This window comes from Manis pentadactyla, chromosome 13 (genome assembly GCF_030020395.1).
Source record: "Manis pentadactyla isolate mManPen7 chromosome 13, mManPen7.hap1, whole genome shotgun sequence".
Taxonomy (NCBI): Eukaryota; Metazoa; Chordata; class Mammalia; order Pholidota; family Manidae; genus Manis; species Manis pentadactyla.
In genome coordinates, this window is record NC_080031.1 from 96,084,710 (window position 1) to 96,104,977 (window position 20,268).

Consider the following 20,268-nt stretch of genomic DNA (forward strand, 5'->3'; position numbering starts at 1 on the left):
GTGTTCGGCACCCTCCAGAGCCGCACTGACACCCCTGGTACTCAGAGTTTTGGACCTTTAAATATTCGTCATACTGTTTGAAGAAGCTACAATTAACATCTCCCAAGCAGCTCAGCAGAACTTGGTTGCTAGGCAGCGGACCTTTAAAGCCAGTTTGTCAGTTTCTGCCAAAAGAGAGAAAAAGTAGTAAACATTCACATTCTTAGAAAATTGCTTGTTTTCCAGCTTCCAGCTTTCTTGCCACAGCAAGGCCTCCAGTTCATCAGTGTCCATTTCATTCTTTATTTACTTGTCATAAATAATTCAAAGGCATTTCAGTGAAGAATTGGACCTATTTTCAAGCCTAACCTTTGGCAATTCATAGCAGAAAGGGGTTTTGGGTTACAGTTGAGTTGCCATATTTGAGGACAGGTTTTATATAGAGGCACAGAGTACCCAGCTGCCCAGCTGTGGCCTTGTACAGCAACTCAGGAGGGCTCTTGAGTCATTCAGCCTTTGTTAGCACCTAAGTGCCAGGTCCTGTGTGCACTGCTGGCCCCCAACTGGTGGCCCAGCGAGACCTCACAGAGCTCACCTTCTAGTGGAGAAGGCATGGCAGGAAACCAGGAGACTCCAATACTGAACCTGTGGGAGTTCAGAGGAAGCCCAGATCCTGCCTGGGACTGGGGAAGGCTTCCTGGAGCAGCTGTGGGCTGGACTGAGACCTTAAAGGATGAAGCAGGCCCTCCCCACTCTGGCGAGGGAGAGGAGTATCCCTGCGGAGACAGTGTGTCCTGCGTGCCCCATGTAAAAAGGTTCAGGACACTGCAAGTGCGTCTGTGGCCACAGGGCATGGGAGGCCCTGCAGCTGAGCCTGCAGGCAGTGGGAAGAGAGCGGAAGGCCACTGGAGGACCTGGAATTTGCAGAGGCCATCATCTGACTGCATATCCCAGCCCTTGGAAAGCTACCTGATTGGTGACGGTTACCCCTAGAGCCTTGGCAATGAGCACGGGCCCAAAGGGCAGGGGGACTGTGGGCCAGTGCTGAATGGCTCCAGGGTAGTCACGGCCTGGGGTCCTTTGCCACTGCCTACATGTAGGACCTTGTGTAAGTTAGTTAACTAACCTGAGTCCCAGAATGGGGATGTTAGTGGCAGCTATCTCACAGTTGGTATGGGGACTGATAATGAATTAATTCAGGGACGGTCCTTAGACTAGTACTAGGCACTTGGTGCTCCAGTACTAGGCACCATTGTGATAACGCTGCCTTTCCTGTGCTCCCATCAATCCTCTGTGGGAAAGGGCTGCTGGTGTCCAGTCTGCCACCTGCTCCCTGAGTGACCCAGGGTGAAACTCCTTTGAGACCAGACTCCTGTCTCTCTCTTGACTCTCCCTGAAGGAGTTCGGATCCTTTCCTGCTCTGAGTTCACAGTGCCAACCCTGTTCCCAGGCCAGGGGCACCTCTCTGCCACCAGTGTGGCTTATACCCTGGGCTCCCCAACTCCATCACGGGCCTTAGGCTTCAAGCCTTGGAGAGCAGAGGCAGCATGTTGCTCTGTTAAGGCCCAGGTACTTGGGGGTTTGGGCTCCGGGTATATCTGTGAAGTGTCTCACCTTGTTAATAGGGGCATTCGAAAAGCACTGCTGAGAAACCAGCTGAGAGTCTCAGACTCATCAGATCATCCCCAGAGAGGCCCTTTCATTCATTCAGGCGGGCAGTCACTGATTACTGAGAACCTACCATGTGCCGGTCACCATGCCAGGCACTGAGAAGGTAGCAGAGAACAAGAGAGGTGCAGCAGGGGAGATAACGAGACAAGCAACGTCATGCGTCACACCAGTTAGCTTTCAGGGGTGCGAGTGCAGGGGAGTGAGGCAGGGGGATGGGGTGGGAAGGGGCTCTGTCAGGCAGTAGGTGCTCCCTGAGTCAGGCTGATCAGGAAAGTGGCAGACCCAAGAAGCTGGTGGCATTTAAACTATAGTCAGGGTAAGGGAACAACGGAGGTTTCAGGCCCACTCATGCCTCATTGGAGGGGCACATAGTGACCCTGGGCTCTTAAAGGGTTGACCTCTGGAGCAAGATGATAGAGCTGTCCCATGGCATCAGAGCAGCAGGCTTGCCCGGATGAGGAGAACTCTGGGGCATTGATGAGTCCACCGTGGGTTCAGTTCACCCCGCCAGGTTCTGCACTGGCTTGGCAGAGGCCTTGGCCAGGTAAGGCCCAGGCCAGCAAAGAGGGGCTGCTGAAGGGCTCCGCAGAAGCACCACGTGCCTGAGTTTGTGTTCTTCTATCAGCCATCCTACTGCTTACTAATAAGATACGCAAATTATCAGGGCTATGAAATCTTCACCACATTCCATCTTCTGTTTAATTAGCATTTAATTGTAATCTCATTTTAGTTTTTTCATACTGGCACCCTAATTAAATGTTAGGGTGTTAGTCTTAACCAATTAAATTATATTGGCAAATAGAGTCTTCAAGAAACGTGACCTTTTTCAAGCCAGGGCCCTTTCTAGCTTGATGCAGATGTTAATTAGATTTCTGCAAGATGCTGCCCTGAGCCCCCTCGGTGCACTCACTTCAGCTGTTTCCTTGTTGTTCTGGCCCTAGACCCCAGTAAGACACACACAGCCAGTGAGCTGGGCTCCCAGCAGGCAGAGGTTACCACCGAATGGGTTTGCCCGAAGCCTGTGACTGATGCTGATGCTGATTTTTCTTGGGGGGGTTGGCAGGGGGTGGGGGAAGCAGGTTGGAGCTTGATCTGAGACCTGGAGTTCTCCTGGGAGTGGTTTCTCTCCTCTCAGTGATGTGAATGCTTCTCATGTGATGATCACCAGGAAAGTTGGTACCTAAGCAAGTCACACAGTGTCTGCAGCTGCCACCAAATCCCACAGCAGCCTTTTATGGGAGGCCACAGGGAGGTCACACAGCTGGGGCCAGAGCGGCATTGCCAGTGCCAGTGGGGGCTGGGCTTGGAGATTGTTCTGGGGTGGAAATGGGGCAACAGACAGAACTAGGAAGAGCAATTTCCCCAAGTGAGCAGACGCCCAGAAAACCGAAGCCTGAGGCACGGTCCCTTAGGCCTGGCTCGGGGCGGGGTTGAGAAGGAGCACAGCGCTGTCCTCCTCCTCCTACCCCGTCACACACGGAGGATGGTCCTGGGAGACCCTGACCCGGGAGAAGCCATTCTCTAAGCCACCCTGAACCCTGGGCTCTCCCTCAGCCGTTTGCAGAGCGCCTGGCATTTCACGGGCCTGGGTCGATACCCTGTACACTTCTCACAGCTCCACTTGTGCCCGTCGTTGCACATGCAAACATAATTTTAAACCTTCAACGGAAATTACTTGAACAGTCACTTGATGGTAGTATTGCATTCACAGAAGCCTCTAAGCCCTCTGATTTTTTCCCTTTTGTTTTTTGGCCTTTCTTAGCGAGACTTTCCTCCTTCCTCTGAGGTCCACTGCCTGTCAGAATACATGTGAAGCCCGCTGGACACATGTACCGAACATCTAGTGTGTGCAGAGCACTTTGCTGGATTCAAAGACACACTATTGTATTTTCTGCTTTCGTGTTGTCTTGTCACTTTGGAGTGAGCGAGCAGGAAGCGCATGGGAGCTGCGTCTGCCTGCTCCGCCCTGGTCTGTGAGCAGAGCGCCCGGAGGCAGTCCAAAGCTATTCCCTCCTGTCTTGCTCCCGACAGGTTTTCCGGACAGACTTGATCACAGCCATGAAGATCCCAGACTCATACCAGCTCAGCCCAGAGGACTACTACATCCTGGCAGACCCGTGGCGACAGGAATGGGAGAAAGGTGTGCAGGTGCCTGCTGGGGCAGAGGCCATCCCAGAGCCCGTGGTGAGGTGAGCCAGGTGGCCCAGACTAGAGGGCGACAGGTAGGGGAGGAAGGGAAGGCGAGGACCAGGCAGGGGACCTAGCAGTCCTGGGAGTCCTTTCTAGCCTGCCCCTCTTGTGTCTTAGATTCTTTTGCCCCAAAAAACTACTGAAATGATCCAGAAATATTGGCAGTTTACCTTTGAGGCTAAGGGCTTGGGCTTGGGCCTGGGTTCAAGTTTCCATTTTTATTAATTGTGACTTTAGACCAGACGTGTAATCTGGGGCCTCTGTTTCCTTGTCTGTGAAATGAGAATGATAGCAATAACACCTACCTGACGGGCGGTCAGGATAATACAGAGGAACAGTGTGTGTGGAAAGCACTTGGCGCAGGACCTGACGCAGACAAGCCCTCAGTAAAAACTAGCCGTGGGTTAGTTTGCTGTCCGTCCCAACTGGGCCCCACAGGCAGATCTTAGCAGGGAAATGTCCAGGCTTCTAACTAGTCCTGAGGACAGGAATATGCCATACTCTTGACTTCTTAGACCTTTTTAAGGAGTCCCTAGTGGGAGGGAGTCAAGTGACTGGCACACAGCAAATGCTCCGGAAGTAGCTGCTATGCCCAGCCTCTGAGGAGGCCCCCCTGCCAGGTCTGGGTCAGAGTTGGGTCAGGGATGAGTCCTGCCTGGGCTTCATAGCCTTCTGGTCTTGTGGGCTGGGGAGACCGCTGGTGCTCTTGTCAGGAGGAGCCCCCATGGGTGGCCAGGGGCCTTGCTTCCAGCAACAGAGTTCAGCCAAGTGCTTCTTTCTGCACCCTGCGAAATTCTCCAAGGCATGTGTCAGGGCACAGGGGCCTGTTGTCCTGGCCTTCCCCATCCACCAGCCTGCCCTGGGCGGGGCCCTTGTGTTGGCAGCCCTCTCCTGGCCTTGGCAGACCCATGGCTCTCAGGCCCATTTTGACCAACCCTGGTGCAAGGATGGCAGCTGTCACCTCCCTTGACATTGGCACTGTTGCTTCCTGGCAGCTGTGCCTGTGACTGGCTCACAGATACCCAGTCCCTGCTTGGTGCCAGGCTTACACTGGGCATGGGATAACAGAGGCAAGGCAGAACCTAAGTTTCACTTGGGGGCTTATTGAGGATTGGGTGCTGGGCAGAGCACATTGTCCTGTGGCTCCGGAGGGCTGAATGCTTAGCAGTGTCCTCTGAGAATCGGGGAGCCCCAGGCCTCTCTGGAAGGAAGTATATTTGAGATTTGGAGAAAGAGTTTACTCCCAACATCCCCTGCCAGGGCCAGAAATGTGGGTCAAACTCCTAACCATTTTCCCACCCTTACCTCTGCAGATTGAGGAGCTATTACTGACCTCTTTGAGACTTATAATGGGGCTAAAAACAGCATCTGCCTGATGGTGTGGCAGTGAGGATTAAATGAGAGTACACACGCCAGGGCCAGGGCAGTGATGGGGAGGGGCAGGCCCCCAGCTGGGCGGAGAGAGGTGAGTCCTGACTAGGCAAAGCCCAGCAGTCTGTCCTTTCTCCTTGATATCCATGTCAGGTGGTTCTGGAAATATCCTCCTGCCTGGGTAATTAATTGCAGATGCTTCCACACCAGTAGCTTGGCTTCAGTCTGCCCTCATGGTGCCTTGTCTGTTGACATCAAGAGTTCAGACAGGCCTGGCTCTTCTAGGTGTGTTTTCCCCATACGCATGGCTGCTCTGAGCTGACAGGAGCCAGGCACTCCTGGCCTACCCCTGCTCTCTGCAGAAGACAGACTGGACAGGCAGGGAGAGGTGAGAGAGGTGCTCCCTCGGGGAGATGGCCACACCCCTGCTTCCTGCCTCCCTCCAGCCTGGTCCCTCCACTCTGCTGCCCTCATCGGGAAGCCAGCGCACAGCCACTGCGGCCGCCGTCATCACAGGAATTCTGTTCCTGAGGACTTGTGGAGCTGAGCCTGTTAGGTTCATCTTCTCATTTAACTATCATACCAGCCCTATAAAGCAGATATTACTACCCCATTTTATAGATGAGGAAGTCGGGAAATTATGGGGAATTCCCCGCATGACGGCCACAGGCTGTTGGGCTGGGTCAGGAAGTCACAGGCCATGGAAACAAGCCCTGGGTTGCCCCTGTGGGGCCCAGAGGGGGTTCTGTGCCCCGATCACCCCAGCATGCTGTTCTCTGGCTCCCCCCGCCCACAGCCACTGCCTCAGCCTCTGTCTCTTTATCTCTCTACCCTGGCCCAGTCCTTCCGCGCACCTCATGGTCTGAAATTTACCTGGGTAATGAGAGCCTGCCTCACCCCAGTCATGGATTGAGTGAGGGTCTGGGCTGCTCCCTCAGTGTGGCCAGAACCTCAGTCTGGGGCAGAGCTGACTTCTGGGGTGGAGACCTCTCCTCTCCCCCGGATCCCAGCCCCAGCCATCCACCTCCTCCCAGCTGACCTCATGTGTGCCGGCTGCAGCTGAGATGCGGCCTTGACCTAGGGTCAGGTCATGCCTGGTGGAAGAGCTTCCTCCATAGCCATAGCCAGAAGAGTACTTACAGGTGAAGGTGAGAGGCCCGGCAAGCACCTGAGATGTGTTTTCTGGTGTGAGCCCCTTAACCCCAGCTTCCTAGAGAAAGGAACATGGTCTTGGCCTCCAGACGTCTGTCCAGGTGGCAGCTCTTTGACCACATGTGTGTGGGTAGTTATGCCAGTAAGTTGTGGGCATGGGAACAAAGGTCATCCAAAATCGCAACTAAGCCTGGGCTGGGGGGACAGACACGGCAGGGTCATGACAAAATTAGTCTGTTTTTAAAAGAACATGTTAATTCAAATAAGAGCCTCATGAATCATGAAGAAAGGCATAATTTTGTAGGACTAAGAATTATTAGTATTGCTTCTGTCTGGAATGGCCTGTTTTTTGGCGGGGGCAGGAGGCTGGGGGGAGTCACACCAGTCATTGCCTAAGGCCTCCTTTAATCTGGGCCTTTTGTGGGGAGAAGTGGCACCAAGCCATTTCCCTTTCTCCTTGCCTCCCCCAACTTCCTCTGAACCTCCCCTTCCTGGTCTGGAGGCCATTCTGTCTCCCTGGCTCCTTCACCCTTTCTGCCCCTCTTGCTGACACCTGGGGCATTTCCTGAAGCCCAGGAACGTTCTCCACAGCTCAGCCATGTCTCTGTGCCATCCAGGGCCCTGCCCGCCCCTCCTCAGCCTGCGTTGACTCACACCCACTGGCAGCCCTGCCTCCGACCCCAGGAGGCCTCTCAGGCAAGTGAGGGGCCTCTCAGCCCTGGCAGGGCTGGCCAGATGGAGGCCAGGCTCTGTAGCGATAACCATGGCAACCAGTGGGGGGTAGGGAGGGCTGGCATTTCAAACTGGCATCAGGAACTGAGGGGCAGCACACAGCTGAGCCAAGAGGGGAAACCGTGCCTTCCCAAGGCAAAAAAGCACTCATACTCCTTTTCAGAAGGAGCAGAGTGATAGCAGGAGGTCTTAAAATACACATGCACACACATACAGGGCATACTGTGTGCTAGTCACTGTCCTAAGAACTTTCCATGTATTCATTCACTTGGTCTCAGACCAACCATACAAGGTAAGAACTATTGTTATTAGCCCACTTTCTAGGTAAGGTCACTGGGGCACAGAGAAGTTAAAGTGGCTAACCCAGAGTTACACGTTAACTGGTGGGGCAGGGCTTTGAGTCCATGCTGTGTAGCCAGCACCTGTCTTAAGCTGCCCCAAGAGGCAGGGCCATGGCCCGAGGGAGGGCTGACCTGAAGTGTGGTTCTGGGACACAGTAGGCACATCTTTGTGTCCAGGGGTGAAGGCCTCTATCTTGGGTGGAATCACTGTAGCCAAGAGACTCACAGCTCAGGTAATATTGTATCTGAGGTAAGGACACGGTATGTGGGCCACACTGTGTCCTCTGGGGTAGCAGACCTTTTATGTGGAAAGGGCCGCCCAGGGCTGCAGCAGTCTACCAGGGTAGGGCTTCCCCTTGCCCAGGAGGAGACCTGGCCTCTCCCCAGTCCTGAGGGGTAATGTCAAGGACCTGGAGCCCAGTTGGTTTTATCCCACTTGTCCCAAAGCGGAAACATTAGGACTTGTCCCAAGTAGGGGGCATTGCCCAGGACAGCACTTGAAATGCCTTCCTACAGGCCCAGATAGGGCAGATCCAGGTCATGGGGCTTTAGCTAAGGGCCAGGTGCCCAGTGGAAGGACCACTAGGCATGTGCGCTGGGCAGGATGGACGTTTATCAGATGTGCAAGGGCTGTGGGTCAGCCCTCCTCCACTCTGTCCCCAGCCCACTGGACTCCCGTCCTGCCTGCTTGGAGTCTTGGAGCCTCTGCAGGGCAGGCAGGTGAGAGGAGGAAGTGCAAGGATAGAATGGAAGGGTGTGGCCCCTCTTGGTGTCCAAGTCTCACACCTCACTTGACCTCAGTTGGACTGACCAACTCACTGGAGGCCTCAGACCCAGTGAGGGTGGCAGGCTGAGGGTCCCCCCCTTATGACTTCCTCTGGATTTCATAGGATCCTCCTGCCACTGGAAGGCCCCCCTGCCCCGGTGTCCCCTAGCAGCTCCGAACTTGGTGAGGGCCCCCAGCCCGATTGGCCAGCGGGCAGCCGCTATGACCTGGACGAGATTGACACCTACTGGCTGGAGCTCATCAACTCGGAGCTCAAGGAGATGGGTAAGTGACCAGCCTGGCTGAGAACAGGATTGCAGGTGGGAAGAAAGTCTGGCTGCGTTAATGACTGGGGAAGTTATTTGCTGTCTTTGTGCCTTAGTTTCTGTAGTTGTCAGGTGAGGGTGATAATAGCATATAATTTACAAAGTTCTTGGAAATACTGTTAGTAAGCGTTAGTGTTATGAAGAGTGAGTGAGCGTGCAAGTGAGTCTAGACGGTAAATGGGGCTGGGGTCGGTTGGTACGGGCCCCCTGCTGGGGCCAGCTAGCATGTCCCGTCCCAGGAAGGGCCAGCTCTGCCATTGAGCCACCTTCAGAAGTTCCCCCAGAGATAACAGCTCAAGCAGTGGATTCCCCATGGAGCCAACCACATCCCAGAGAACATCCATGTTATCTGCATGTACATGTGTGTGCGGTCCCAGGGGCCTTTGAGGTTGAATGGCCCAGCCCATTCGGTCTTTGGACAATGGAGCTGAGGCTCATGACAGTGGATGCGTCTTCCCAGGTCACACAGGGATGAATGGCAGCCCCCCCATATCGGCTCTGAAGGGCTGGGCTCCTCACACCCCCCCTCTGCTGTCCTCACAGAGAGGCCAGAGCTAGACGAGCTGACGCTGGAGCGTGTGCTGGAGGAGCTGGAGACACTGTGCCACCAGAATATGGTGCGGGCCATCGAGACGCAGGAGGGGCTGGGCATCGAGTACGATGAGGATGTCGTCTGCGATGTGTGCCGCTCTCCTGAGGGTGAAGACGGCAACGAGATGGTCTTCTGCGACAAGTGTAATGTCTGTGTGCACCAGGTGAGCAGCCCTGACTACCCTCACGCTCACTGTGAGCTCACCCGCTGCCCGGGTGGGCCCCTGTGTGGGCCTGCTCATCCTGGCTGCAGGGACACAGGGAGGAATGGTGCGAGTGCCTCATGGTGCCAGGGCCCTTGGCGCAGCCCTGTCAGCCAGACTTGGGTAAATGCCCGTTGGATGGTCTTTCTGTCCCGTTGGCCTCACCCAGACTCCCTGCTGAACGCCGTGCCCTCACCGTCCTGAACTTACCAAGAGGCAGCAGCACAATGTAGTGACTGAGAGTAGAGCCCAGAGCCAGGCTTCCTAGTTTCAGATCACAGCTCTGCCCTTTACAAGCTGCGTGGCTTTGGGCACGTTTCTTTCACCTCTTTGGGCCTCTTTTTCCTCAACTATAAATAAAAGTAAGTTGTTGTGAGGATTGAGTTACTCACTGTGAGCTTCTGCTTAGAACGGTACAGTTCTATAGTTCTATAAATATTTGTTACTATTATTGATATAAACAAGGTGTGGCTTGAAGCAGGCCTCCCTCTTCTTGATCTCGGGCCCCAAGCCTCTAGGTCTTGGACATCTCTGGGCCTTTTTTGCAGACCTGATTGAAACCCAGTGGACCCACAGTGGCTCTGACTTTGAACCCCCCCAACCCCTTACCCACTGCTGCTGGCATAGCTCCTGGGGAGCTCAGAGGGCTTCACCTGGCTGGCAGGTGGGTAGGCAGTATATACCCCATTTATCCACATCCCTTACACCCAGCAGCTCTTAGGCCCATGAACCCTAAGTGTGACCAGGAAGAGCCCCTTCACAGATCCCTGTGAGAAAAAAATGAAACCTATTGGCCGTGTCCTCAGGCAGTATACATGCCCAAATTTGTATTCCAATTAAGGGAATTAATGGGCACTTTAGGGAGTCCATCACCTCTCCTAAGGTGACTGTTCTCCCGGCAGAGGGCAGACCTGAGCTCTTCCACTGAAATGGTGACGTTTCAGGAGCTTCCAGGAGCGGTTGCCTTAGAATCCCTCGGGGTCTCCCTGCCGGTTCCTGGTGGCAGAGTAGCCCTGTAGCCCTTGGCTCTGGTTGGGATGTGGGATTGACAGCTGACTGCTGACCTGACGCAGATTAGCCAGTGCCTCTAACTCATGGCCACCCTGCTCTCTCCCCAGGCGTGCTACGGGATCCTCAAGGTGCCCACAGGCAGCTGGCTGTGCCGGACATGCGCGCTGGGTGTCCAGCCAAAGTGCCTGCTCTGCCCCAAGCGAGGAGGAGCCTTGAAACCCACGAGAAGTGGGACCAAGTGGGTGCATGTCAGCTGCGCTCTGTGGACTCCTGAGGTGAGCAGACGTGGGGGTCGGTGGCCCTGGGAACTAGCCACGGGCAAGTGGGTCTGCGTGAAGCTCAACCCGGGTAGCAGAGCCCTGGGAAGAGAAGTCATTGGCCACCTGAAAGGGGGGTATCTCAGGGGTAGAACGTGGGCAGCAGCCCACAGAGAACTTTGCCTGCAGACGTGGGCCGAACCTGGCGCTGGTTTCAGTGGGAAACGGGACCGTGGGTCATCAGGGAATCAGGGTTGGGGGGTCTGAGAGCCGGACAGAAGTCAGGCCGCTGACCAGAGGGGAAAGCAGCTGGTGAGTCCGTCCAGATAAAGGCAGTGGTTCCGACCAAAGCCAGGCCACCGGTTCAAAACAAAAATAAGCCAGCTGACCTATAAAGAAATCAGACAGCCAACTAATTAAAAGTTGGGTGGAGAGCCTGCTGCTAGGGCCGTGGCTGGGATGGAGGCGTAGGCCTGGGTCTGAATCTACGGAGGGAGGCACCATGGGTGACAAGCTGGGCCTATAGTAAGTTAGCCAAGGCCCTGGGCTCTCGGCAGGCCACAGGCCATCCTGCTTTATTTGAAATGAGAAATGTTGACATTTGCCGGAGTCTGAGCCCCAGCTCTGTGCGCCTTGGCCCAGAATGAGGCCCCACTCCAGTGCCGCCTGTGAATGGAAGCAAGCAGGTGGTGGCCTGTCAGCAGGCTTCCCTCCACTCTCCAGTCTGATGTACTCGCTGGGACCCACTTTGTAGGGTAGTGTGATGATGGTGACTGTGTTGGCACTAGTACTTGGCTCCCAGATCAGCATGTTAAAGCTGGGACTACCTCTGAATGTCCCCTGGGCTGGGCACAGCAGGGACAGAGAAAACCAACCAGGACCCCACTGTGGGGCCCTTTGGTTCAGGACCTCTGGTCAGGGGCCCCTCTTCGGTCTCAGACATGGGCAGTGGGGAGGCAAATATACCTGCCTCGGTCTACGGATGGACTGTGCCCAGGAGACCTGAGCATGATTGTTGGCCTGTCCCTATAGGCAGGATAGGACAGGCCAAGCAAAGGACATCCCTGTTGGTCAGGAAAGCCCTAGAGGTCCCCCAAGAAGAGATGCTGCCTTGGGGCCTTTCCTTGCTGCCCAGAAAAATAAAATAAATGCAAGTTACAAGAATAACTCTGAAGGTGCTATTAACAAAGGCCAGAGGTACAGAAGAAAAGAGGACCTTGCATATACTCATCTGTAAATGGATGCATGTGCGTGTGCACACACTCTGAAGTCTCTCTTAAGGCCCACACAGCACACGGTCATAAGTGCACGCACACACACACACACACACACACATTCAGTTACACGGATGTGCACTCTCACACAAACAATTGAAAATAAAAAGTGAGCAAACACTAACAGCCTCACTCAGTGGTCAGCTTCAGATAGGACGGATTGGGATTCAGGGGCTTGCCCACTGCCCTGTGTACCACCTGGTTTCCGCAGACAGCCCCCCATTCGGGGATCCCCAGAGGCAGGCTGGTGACGAGAGGGCTGATGCAGCTCCCTATGCCCTGCCCAGGTCAGCATCGGGTGCCCGGAGAAGATGGAGCCCATCACCAAGATCTCGCACATCCCAGCCAGCCGCTGGGCTCTGTCCTGCAGCCTCTGCAAGGAGTGCACGGGCACCTGCATCCAGGTACATGGCCACTTCATCCCGCTGCTGCAGGGCGTCCATCTGGGATACCCTGGAAACGGGCAGGTGCCACCACCTTCCACCTGCCGCCATGGTGCTATAGACAGAGCCACTGATGGGCCAGGGAGGCCTGGGCCTGGATCAGAGTCGCAGTCCCACCTTGGGGGCACTGCTCTATCCCTACTTCCTCTAGGCATGGGTACAGGCGCAGGGAGCCCTGGCTCATCGTCCCACTCAATGCTGAGGTGTCTGGCTTTCTCAGAGGAAGTGTCTCTGGGGTTAACAAACACATTGACCTCACTTCTGATGTCCATCTTAACGTGGGAGGGGTAGAAATCAAACTTTCCCTCCAGCTAAGCTAATGGGCTGGGCCACACTAGTCTGGTTCCCAAATTCTGGTGTGCATCATTATCACCCAGAGAACTTGCTGAAACAGAGATTGCTTGGTGTACCCCAGCAGTCCTGGTGCCATAGATCTGGAATGAGGCTAAAAATGTGCATTTCCAGCAGGTTCCCAGGTCATACTGATGCCCCTGGTCTATAGGTTGGGAGGTGGGGGCCATCCTTTGCCTCATCTCTCCAGGAAGAGGTATTGTTGCAAACACTAGATGTGCCTTCACCCATTTTTAAGGCTCAAGGGCTGGCGAATGCAGCGTAAGTGGTCATGAATAGTTGGGGGCCTATTGCTGAAACAGCTGCCCACGGCCATCGTCCAAAGTTGGGAGGGAGGGGCAGGTCCTGAGTTGGTCCCAGCTGCCTGGATACAAAGAGGAGGAAGGGTCCAAGCCCTTCCCCGCTGCCCAGAGGACAAAGGAGGAGCACGACCCCTGCCGCAGATGGTGCTGCAGGAGCGGAGGAGGCGGTGACCTGGCACCAGCCTCTCTGTTTTGATGCCTCTGCTTCCAAAGTCATTCCACCCCACAGAAGTGCAGCTTGGCCCCTGAGGGCTTGGTCCAGTCATCTGATTGTTGACTTGTACGGAGTATGTGGTGCTGAACCCCATTTCCTTTCCAGCTCCCCCAGAGCTCCCCTTTCTACCTGCCATAGCTCCCTGCACACCCTGCTAGCTGTTGGGAACCCATGCCATTTTATGTAGGGCCTCCCAGCACTCTGTGCTCTCAGTGGAACCCTGAGGGATGCCCTACGTCCTTCTTCCCTCCAGGGCTCCCTTCCTGCCTTATGCTGCCCTTCCTCTCCCTCCAGTGTTCCATGCCCTCCTGCGTCACGGCGTTCCACGTCACATGCGCCTTTGACCATGGCCTGGAAATGCGGACTATATTAGCAGACAATGATGAAGTCAAGTTCAAGTCATTCTGCCAGGAGCACAGTGATGGAGGCCCACGGGGTGAGCCCACGTCTGAGCCGGTGGACCCCAGCTCAGCCGGTGAGGACCTGGAGAAGGTGACTTTACGCAAGCAGCGGCTGCAGCAACTGGAAGAAGACTTCTACGAGCTGGTGGAACCGGCCGAGGTGGCCGAGCGGCTGGACCTGGCTGAAGCGCTGGTTGACTTCATCTACCAGTACTGGAAGCTGAAGAGGAAAGCCAATGCCAACCAGCCACTGCTGACCCCCAAGACTGACGAGGTGGACAACCTGGCCCAGCAAGAGCAGGATGTCCTCTACCGCCGCCTGAAGCTCTTCACACACCTGCGGCAGGACTTGGAGAGGGTGAGTACGCCTTCCGCCGCCTGTCCGCCCGCCCGATGGGCATCCCAGGAGGCCTGTCCACTCCACACTCACTGCCCTGAAGCAGCTGTGGCTCACCAGGACTCAAACTGTGAGCTCTGGCCAAGGGGCTGAGGGCTTCTAGGTCTTGGACAGGGTGGAGGCAACTGCTACTTTGCAGAACAGGGACGAATCCAGCTCTTGTCCCTCGTGCCCTAGGCCTTTTGCAGGACCTGGTGAAGGACGGGGGCCCAGGCCAGGGTCATGAGGCTGGAGGGCATCAAACCTGTGGCAAGGACCCGAGCTTCCAGCTCCTAGTGGCCTCCGGCCCCACTGGTGGCCTTTGTGGGCCCTGCCTGGTCCTGGCATAGGAGCTCCTGCTTAGACTCAGAGGCCAAGAGGAACTGGGAATCAAGAGTGAGTTGAATCGTCCCAGCGAGCATGTGGTGGGCTAGGGCAGGGAAGACAGGTGTGGACACGGCTCCCAGGAATACTAGACAGGGAGCAGTGTGAGCAGAGGCGCAGGACATGAAGGTGGGCTAGAGACATAGCAGCCTGTGGAATGGAAAGATGGAGCCTGGTGGGTGGGCCAGAGTGTGTCTGGAAGCTGCAGAAGCATTTTAATCAGTGACTGTCCCCCTGCGCCTGCTGCAGTCACCGGGCCCCGAGTGGGTGGGTTGGCCAAAATCCACCAGGTGTGTGTGCAAGGAGACAGGTGATCTTGACTTGATCCAGGGTGGTGGTCTTGGGGGCTGAGATAAGTGGGCACAGATGCCATGGTTTGGGGCTGGGCTGTGAAGTCTGGGGGGCAGTGAGAGTTGGCTTCCTGAAGCATGGAGGCCCCCAGAGCATCCAATCCCTCATATTCCCCCCCAGAAAGAAGATGAAGGGTCCCACCTTTTGTGGGGTATGGTCTTGAACTTAACTTTTCTGCCCCACTACCGCCTCTGACTAATAAAGTACCACCCAAGGATGAAGCGGGATGAGGATGTTTTGGGTCCTTGATTCAGCCTTCTGAACCCCAAGTGCTGTTTTGGCCTCTCCGAGATGTTCAGTTCTGGGCTTCCAGAGCACATGGGGTCGTGTCACAGTGTCTTCTGTCCCTGGGAGCAGACACGCATGCCCACCCCCCCACAGATCGCATCAGCACACAGCCCTGGGTGGAGGCACCGAGGGAACTCCGTGTGACCTGGGGCAACCGCTCTGCTTGTGTGCAGCTCGGCTGTCACAGCTGTAAAGTAGGTGGAACAGCTTGGCAGGTGTCATACTGGGATGGGGAACGTGAGGTGGAGGCTCCGGCTTCCCTGCTCTCATCTGCCCCAGGGCCTGTGAGGGAGCCCACTGCTTGGTGGCCAGGCTGCCACCAAATCAGAAGGGAGAAGTAGGGGATGGGGGTACCAAATGTCCCCGGCTCCATCCAGGGCAGAGGGCGAGGTCACTTACATTGCAGCCGCCACCTCCTAGGCAGCCCAGCCTCTTGTCTCACGCGGCAGGGGGGTCGGGTACAAACCCTTCTGAGACCAGAGCCGCTTCCCAAGTTGTCCTCAGGCCACCCCCAGGGTCTCTAGGGCAAACACGCTGCTTTTAAAAAACTTCTGCTGTTTCGCAGATGACCCTTCAGCTCTCACCTCCCTGGCCGTGCTGTCCAGCCCAGTGTCTGGCCCGGTTGGGCCATGTGGCGAGGCTCACTTACTTAATCATCATTCTAGAAAAAGAAAGAAGTCGATCCTCCCAGCCTAATGAGCAGATGAGGAGAACAGGGCTCAGCGAGAGAAAGTGACAGGAAGTGTTGGAAGGTTTGAGTTGAATTTGGACCTGAAGCCCGGAAAGGGTTTGTCAGGCTGGTTGGCCTACTCTCTGTTCTGTCCATTTCCTGGGCAAAAGTGTCCCTTATCGGTCCCCCAGCCTCTCAACCTATTGTCAGTTGGTACAGGTGGGGGCGTGGGGCCGTGCGGCATGCTTGTCAAGGGCTGCGATGCCAGCGAGCCTGCTTGGGGCAGGCTCCGGGGTTCCTGGGCAGCTAGAGCCGCAGCACAAACCCTCTGGTCGGGGGGCGGAGCGCTCCAGTCAGGTGTGAGCCAGCCCGCCCTTCCCCAGGAAGAACCTCTGCACCTGCTCAGGGCTCAGGTGGGGCCTGTCAGAATGCTGCTTCTCGCACAGCCCTGGCAGGCGGAGGAAGAGGGGCAGGAGGGCCGGGTGCCCTCCAGGTCCAGCCTCGGGACCTTGCATGACCACGCACTGGTGACCTGAGTGAGGGAACAGGGCTGAGAACTTTGCCACAGGGGAGGCTTTCTCCAAAGACCCGTGGCTGTTGATGGCCTGACCAGCAGTCCTGGGTCCCGCCATGGCCTGGAGCCGCGGGCCTAGCGTCTCCAGCTCTGACCGGGCACAAGGCCAGCGTAGGCTGGATCTGTGGGGAAGGCAGGGCAGAGGGTCAGGCTGAGGTCTTCAGGAGCTTGGGTCTGCAACCACTTTGGGCACTTCCCAGCTCTGTGCCTTCCGAGTTTCAGTTTCTTGTCTGCAAAATGAGAATAAGGATCAAGCCGACTTTGGGGTCACAGTGAAGGCGGGAGCACAGCGCCCCCTGTTGTTAGTCATGGTTACTGTTGCTGCTCTGGCTCTTAGAAGGGTAGGCTGCCCAGAAGGTGGGCTTCACGGAAGACTGAGAGGGCAGGCCCAGTGCTTGGGCCTGGGACTCACAGGGTGCCCTCCCTGATTGCTTTGTCCACGGCCGTCAGCAGGGGCTTTGCTGAGAAGAGCGGGAGCCAGGACATGCTGCCACCACCAGCGTGCAATCCCATTTTACGGTCAGCCCAGAGAGGTGCTTTCCTACAGTTCCAGCCGTAGGCCTTGGCCCTGGCAGGCGGCCCAAGCAGGCATGGCCGCTGCAGTCCCCAGAGTTCTTCCCAGCTGACAACGGTCGCGGCTCGGCTGGTCAGCGCCCCCCCGCCACCATGCAGGGTCACTGCCGAGAGCCTGACGTGGCCTGAGAGGGCCTGAGGGCAGGGGCAGCTCTCACACCCCCTTCTGGGGATGGGCGTGCCGGAACTGCCCGAGGACAGGCAGGTTCTGCCCTCCTCCACACTGGCCACCCACCGGCTTCCTTGTCCCTGGTCACACCCCATTTTCTCTGTCCTCAGTCCCTAGATTGATCTCCCACCAAAGCCTATCTTGTACTCAGCAGCCTTGGCTTCCAGAACTCTGGTTTCTTAACCCCCGTGACTCCCATTTCAGGGCATTTCTGACCCATTCATGTCCCCACCCAACTCAAACCCAGTTGCCCCCTTAAACTGCTCCCTGGTCAGTGACCCCAAATCCTCCTTCCTAACCACTGCCTCCTGTTCTCCTGCCTGATTCCTTCCCAGGCTCCCTGTCCCTTGCTGGTCCCTGTATTCTTCACTCGCACCCTGTGTGGCATTAGCTCATTGCCCCTGTGCAGAGGCCACACCCCTGGCAGAGCCCGCCCAGTGGGAGCCACTGTCTGCCCACCAGGCACGGTCCCTGAGCCAGGGAGCCCTGGCAGGGAGCCTGCCAGCCGGCCTTGGCGGGATACACGCCAGCACAGTCTGGCCTCCCCAGCCCACCCTCTGTCTCCGCTCTAGCCGCACCTGCCTCGGGGACCCCTCCTCTTAGCAGACAACCTCACCTCCTGTTCCTTGTACCACAACTGCTTGCCAGCAGAGCCATCCCTGCCCCCCGTCTCCTCCCCTGCCCACCAGGGACCTCCTTCCAACCCACACCCTGCAGCGTGGGAGTCTCTATCTTCTCTTCGTCGCCCGGATTCCACCAGTATGTGAATCTGTTTCACCTCCATCTCCAAAAGCAAATCCTCCCTCACCATGTCCTGGTCAGGGGTTTCTCTACCCCTCCCCATCTCTCCTTTCCTGTCACCCCTCACTGCTCTTACTTCTTTGCTTCTGGCCAGGCTTCTGCCACCACCATATTCCAGAACCTTCCACTAGGGCCACTGGCAGCCTCCATTTCCCTGTGTCCGGTATCCACTTCTCCATCCTCATCCCCCAGCCCTCTCAGCAGTAGTTGCCACAGTCAGACATGCCCTTGGTCTTGAAATACTTTTCCTGTGCACTCTCTGACCAGATCCCCTCCTTAGCCCCCCAGTCCTGCTCCTCTGAGTGCTTCTTGGTCTCAGTGATCACGCCCCACACTTGGCCTGACCTCTCCATGCTGCATCTGTCCATAGCTTCACTCCCCATCAGAGGCCTGGCTCCGGCCCACACTTCTCGGTTCCAGCATCTCACGCCCAACACGTGCACAGGTCCCATCCTGCCCCTCCCACAACCTCCCCAGTCTCCACAAATGTCCCCCCACTGGTCCATTCTAGCCCAAGAGAACTGGCTGGCAGTTATCCCTCCCCTCCCCTCCCCTTCCTCAGCCCACATTCTCACGGTCTCTGTGCAGAACTTGCTGGTATCAAAACAACTTCATCAAAACATAAAACCTTCTTGTATTACCAGTGCCTGCCCTAGTTTCAGGGGACTTTTCTACTTGACTCATTTTTATACTCTTGACTTTTTTTTTTTTAAGAGAATGTTTTATCTTTTTGTTTAAAAACACCGATAATGACAGTGTAAGAAGCCTGATAGCCTGGGTGAGCTTCTAATACAGCATCAAAATTTTGTCCAAAACCATCACAGAAGAGGAATTCTACAGCATTTGGTAACGTGCAGCTGTGTTGCCAAGTGTCTTGGGAGATAGTAGAGAGCTGGCTGATGATTCTAGGGTAAAGTGGAAATAAGGGTATGGTGTGACCAACATATCAGCCAATGGCTTCATTGGGATTCTCACAGAAGGAAGCATTTCTGTCTTCCATAGCAGGAGTTTCCAGATATCACTGATTGTAGAGTATATACCCTTATCAGGGAAAAAAACTGAGCATTTATCTGGAATATATTGTATTTTTAATGTCCCTCTCATATTGTAATAGGGTCAAAAAAACTACCATTTAGAAGTTCTGATACTTTATTCGTATATGTGATGGACTAGCAAACTCAGTAGCCTCTGTTGCTCACTCTGGCTGCCCCAGGCCTAGGGCAGTAATTCCCAGCTATATGAGGGCCCTGCCTCCAGAGAGTCTAATATTCCCCAAGCCTGGGAATCTCTGTCTTCAACCAGCTATCCCAGGGATCTGGGCACCCGTATTCATTTGGGCTGGCCTTGAGAAACTTTGCTCTAGAGTTTCAAATGGAAAACCAAAAAAACCCTACAGCTATATTTTAATAGGAAGTCATTTAGTAGGACTCTTGGTTCTTTGGGGGAGAAAATTTGCCATTCTGTGCCTCACCCCATCACTAGAGGTTAACTTTAAGGGTGGAGTAAACTCCAGGATGGCATATTTGGGACATATTTTAAAAGCTAGACCTTGATGGATCTGTTTTTAGTTTGGACATATTGGCTGGTGTGTTTTGAGGCCTCCAGAGTAGCCACGATACATCCACGCCTCCTCATCACCCCTGACCCCATGCACACTGGGCCGTGTGACAGACAGCCAGGAAACAGGCCAGGGTACTGGGAGAATCATGCTGGGTGGCTTAGGAGCGGTGGCCAGGGAAGGTCTTTTGGAGGTGACATTTGAGCCAAGACTTGAAGGACAAGGTGCAGCCTTGGGAAGAGAGGGATGAGGAACATTCTGAGCCAAGAGTTGAATGTATACCAAGGCCCCAAGGCAGAAGTGGGCTGGACACAAGAGGACTGGAGGCCAGCGCAGCTGGAGCCTGGAGGGGACTGTGGGACACAGGCAGAGAGGTGACAGTGGAAGTCCATTTGGGCAAAGCTCTGGGCTGGGGCTCTGATGTGAGTGTGACGGGAAGGAAGCTGTATTTGTGTCGTAGGACTACCGTAACAAAGCACCACGAACTCAGTGTCCTTAAACAAATAGAAATTAATTTTTTCCAAGTACTAGAGGCCAAAAGTCTGAGATCAAGGTGTCAGCAAGGTTCGTACCTCTGTCCTAGTTGCTGATGGTCGCCGCATCCCTGGCATTCCTTGACTTGTAGACCTGTGACTCCAATCTCAGTCTCTGTCGTCACATGGCATTCTCTGTGTGCCTTCAATGACCTTTTATAAGGGTACTAGTCGTTGGATTTAGGGCTGATTCATATCCAGTGTGTGGCCTCGTCTTAACTAATTACATCTGAGGTTACACTACTCAGTATAGAAGCCATATGGAAGCTGTTTTAAGGGAGGAGACTTCACACATTAAAAAGATTAATGTTCACATTTCTATAAGATTGCTGTGGGATAGAAGGGTCAGAATGGCTGGTTGTCAGGTGAAGATGACAGGTGTTGTGACTAGGAGGTGGAGGGAGCCGTTGCGAAGG

The 20,268-nt window shown here is 55.2% G+C and overlaps 1 protein-coding gene across 14 annotated transcripts in view; it reads left to right on the plus strand.

The window, feature by feature from the left end:
• JADE2 (jade family PHD finger 2) overlaps window positions 1–20,268 on the plus strand; it is a 49,003-nt gene that overhangs the window by 18,656 nt on the left and 10,079 nt on the right. For 12 of the 14 annotated variants that reach the window (XM_036898258.2, XM_036898330.2, XM_036898298.2 and 9 more), the window contains 6 exons: window positions 3,682–3,839; window positions 8,327–8,487; window positions 9,072–9,283; window positions 10,441–10,608; window positions 12,076–12,268; window positions 13,428–13,933. In XM_036898258.2, the coding sequence (XP_036754153.2) occupies window positions 3,682–3,839; window positions 8,327–8,487; window positions 9,072–9,283; window positions 10,441–10,608; window positions 12,076–12,268; window positions 13,428–13,933 (1,398 nt within the window). The remainder of the gene's footprint in view (window positions 1–3,681; window positions 3,840–8,326; window positions 8,488–9,071; window positions 9,284–10,440; window positions 10,609–12,075; window positions 12,269–13,427; window positions 13,934–20,268) is intronic. The other 2 variants (XM_036898321.2, XM_036898239.2) reach the window with 1 other exon arrangement.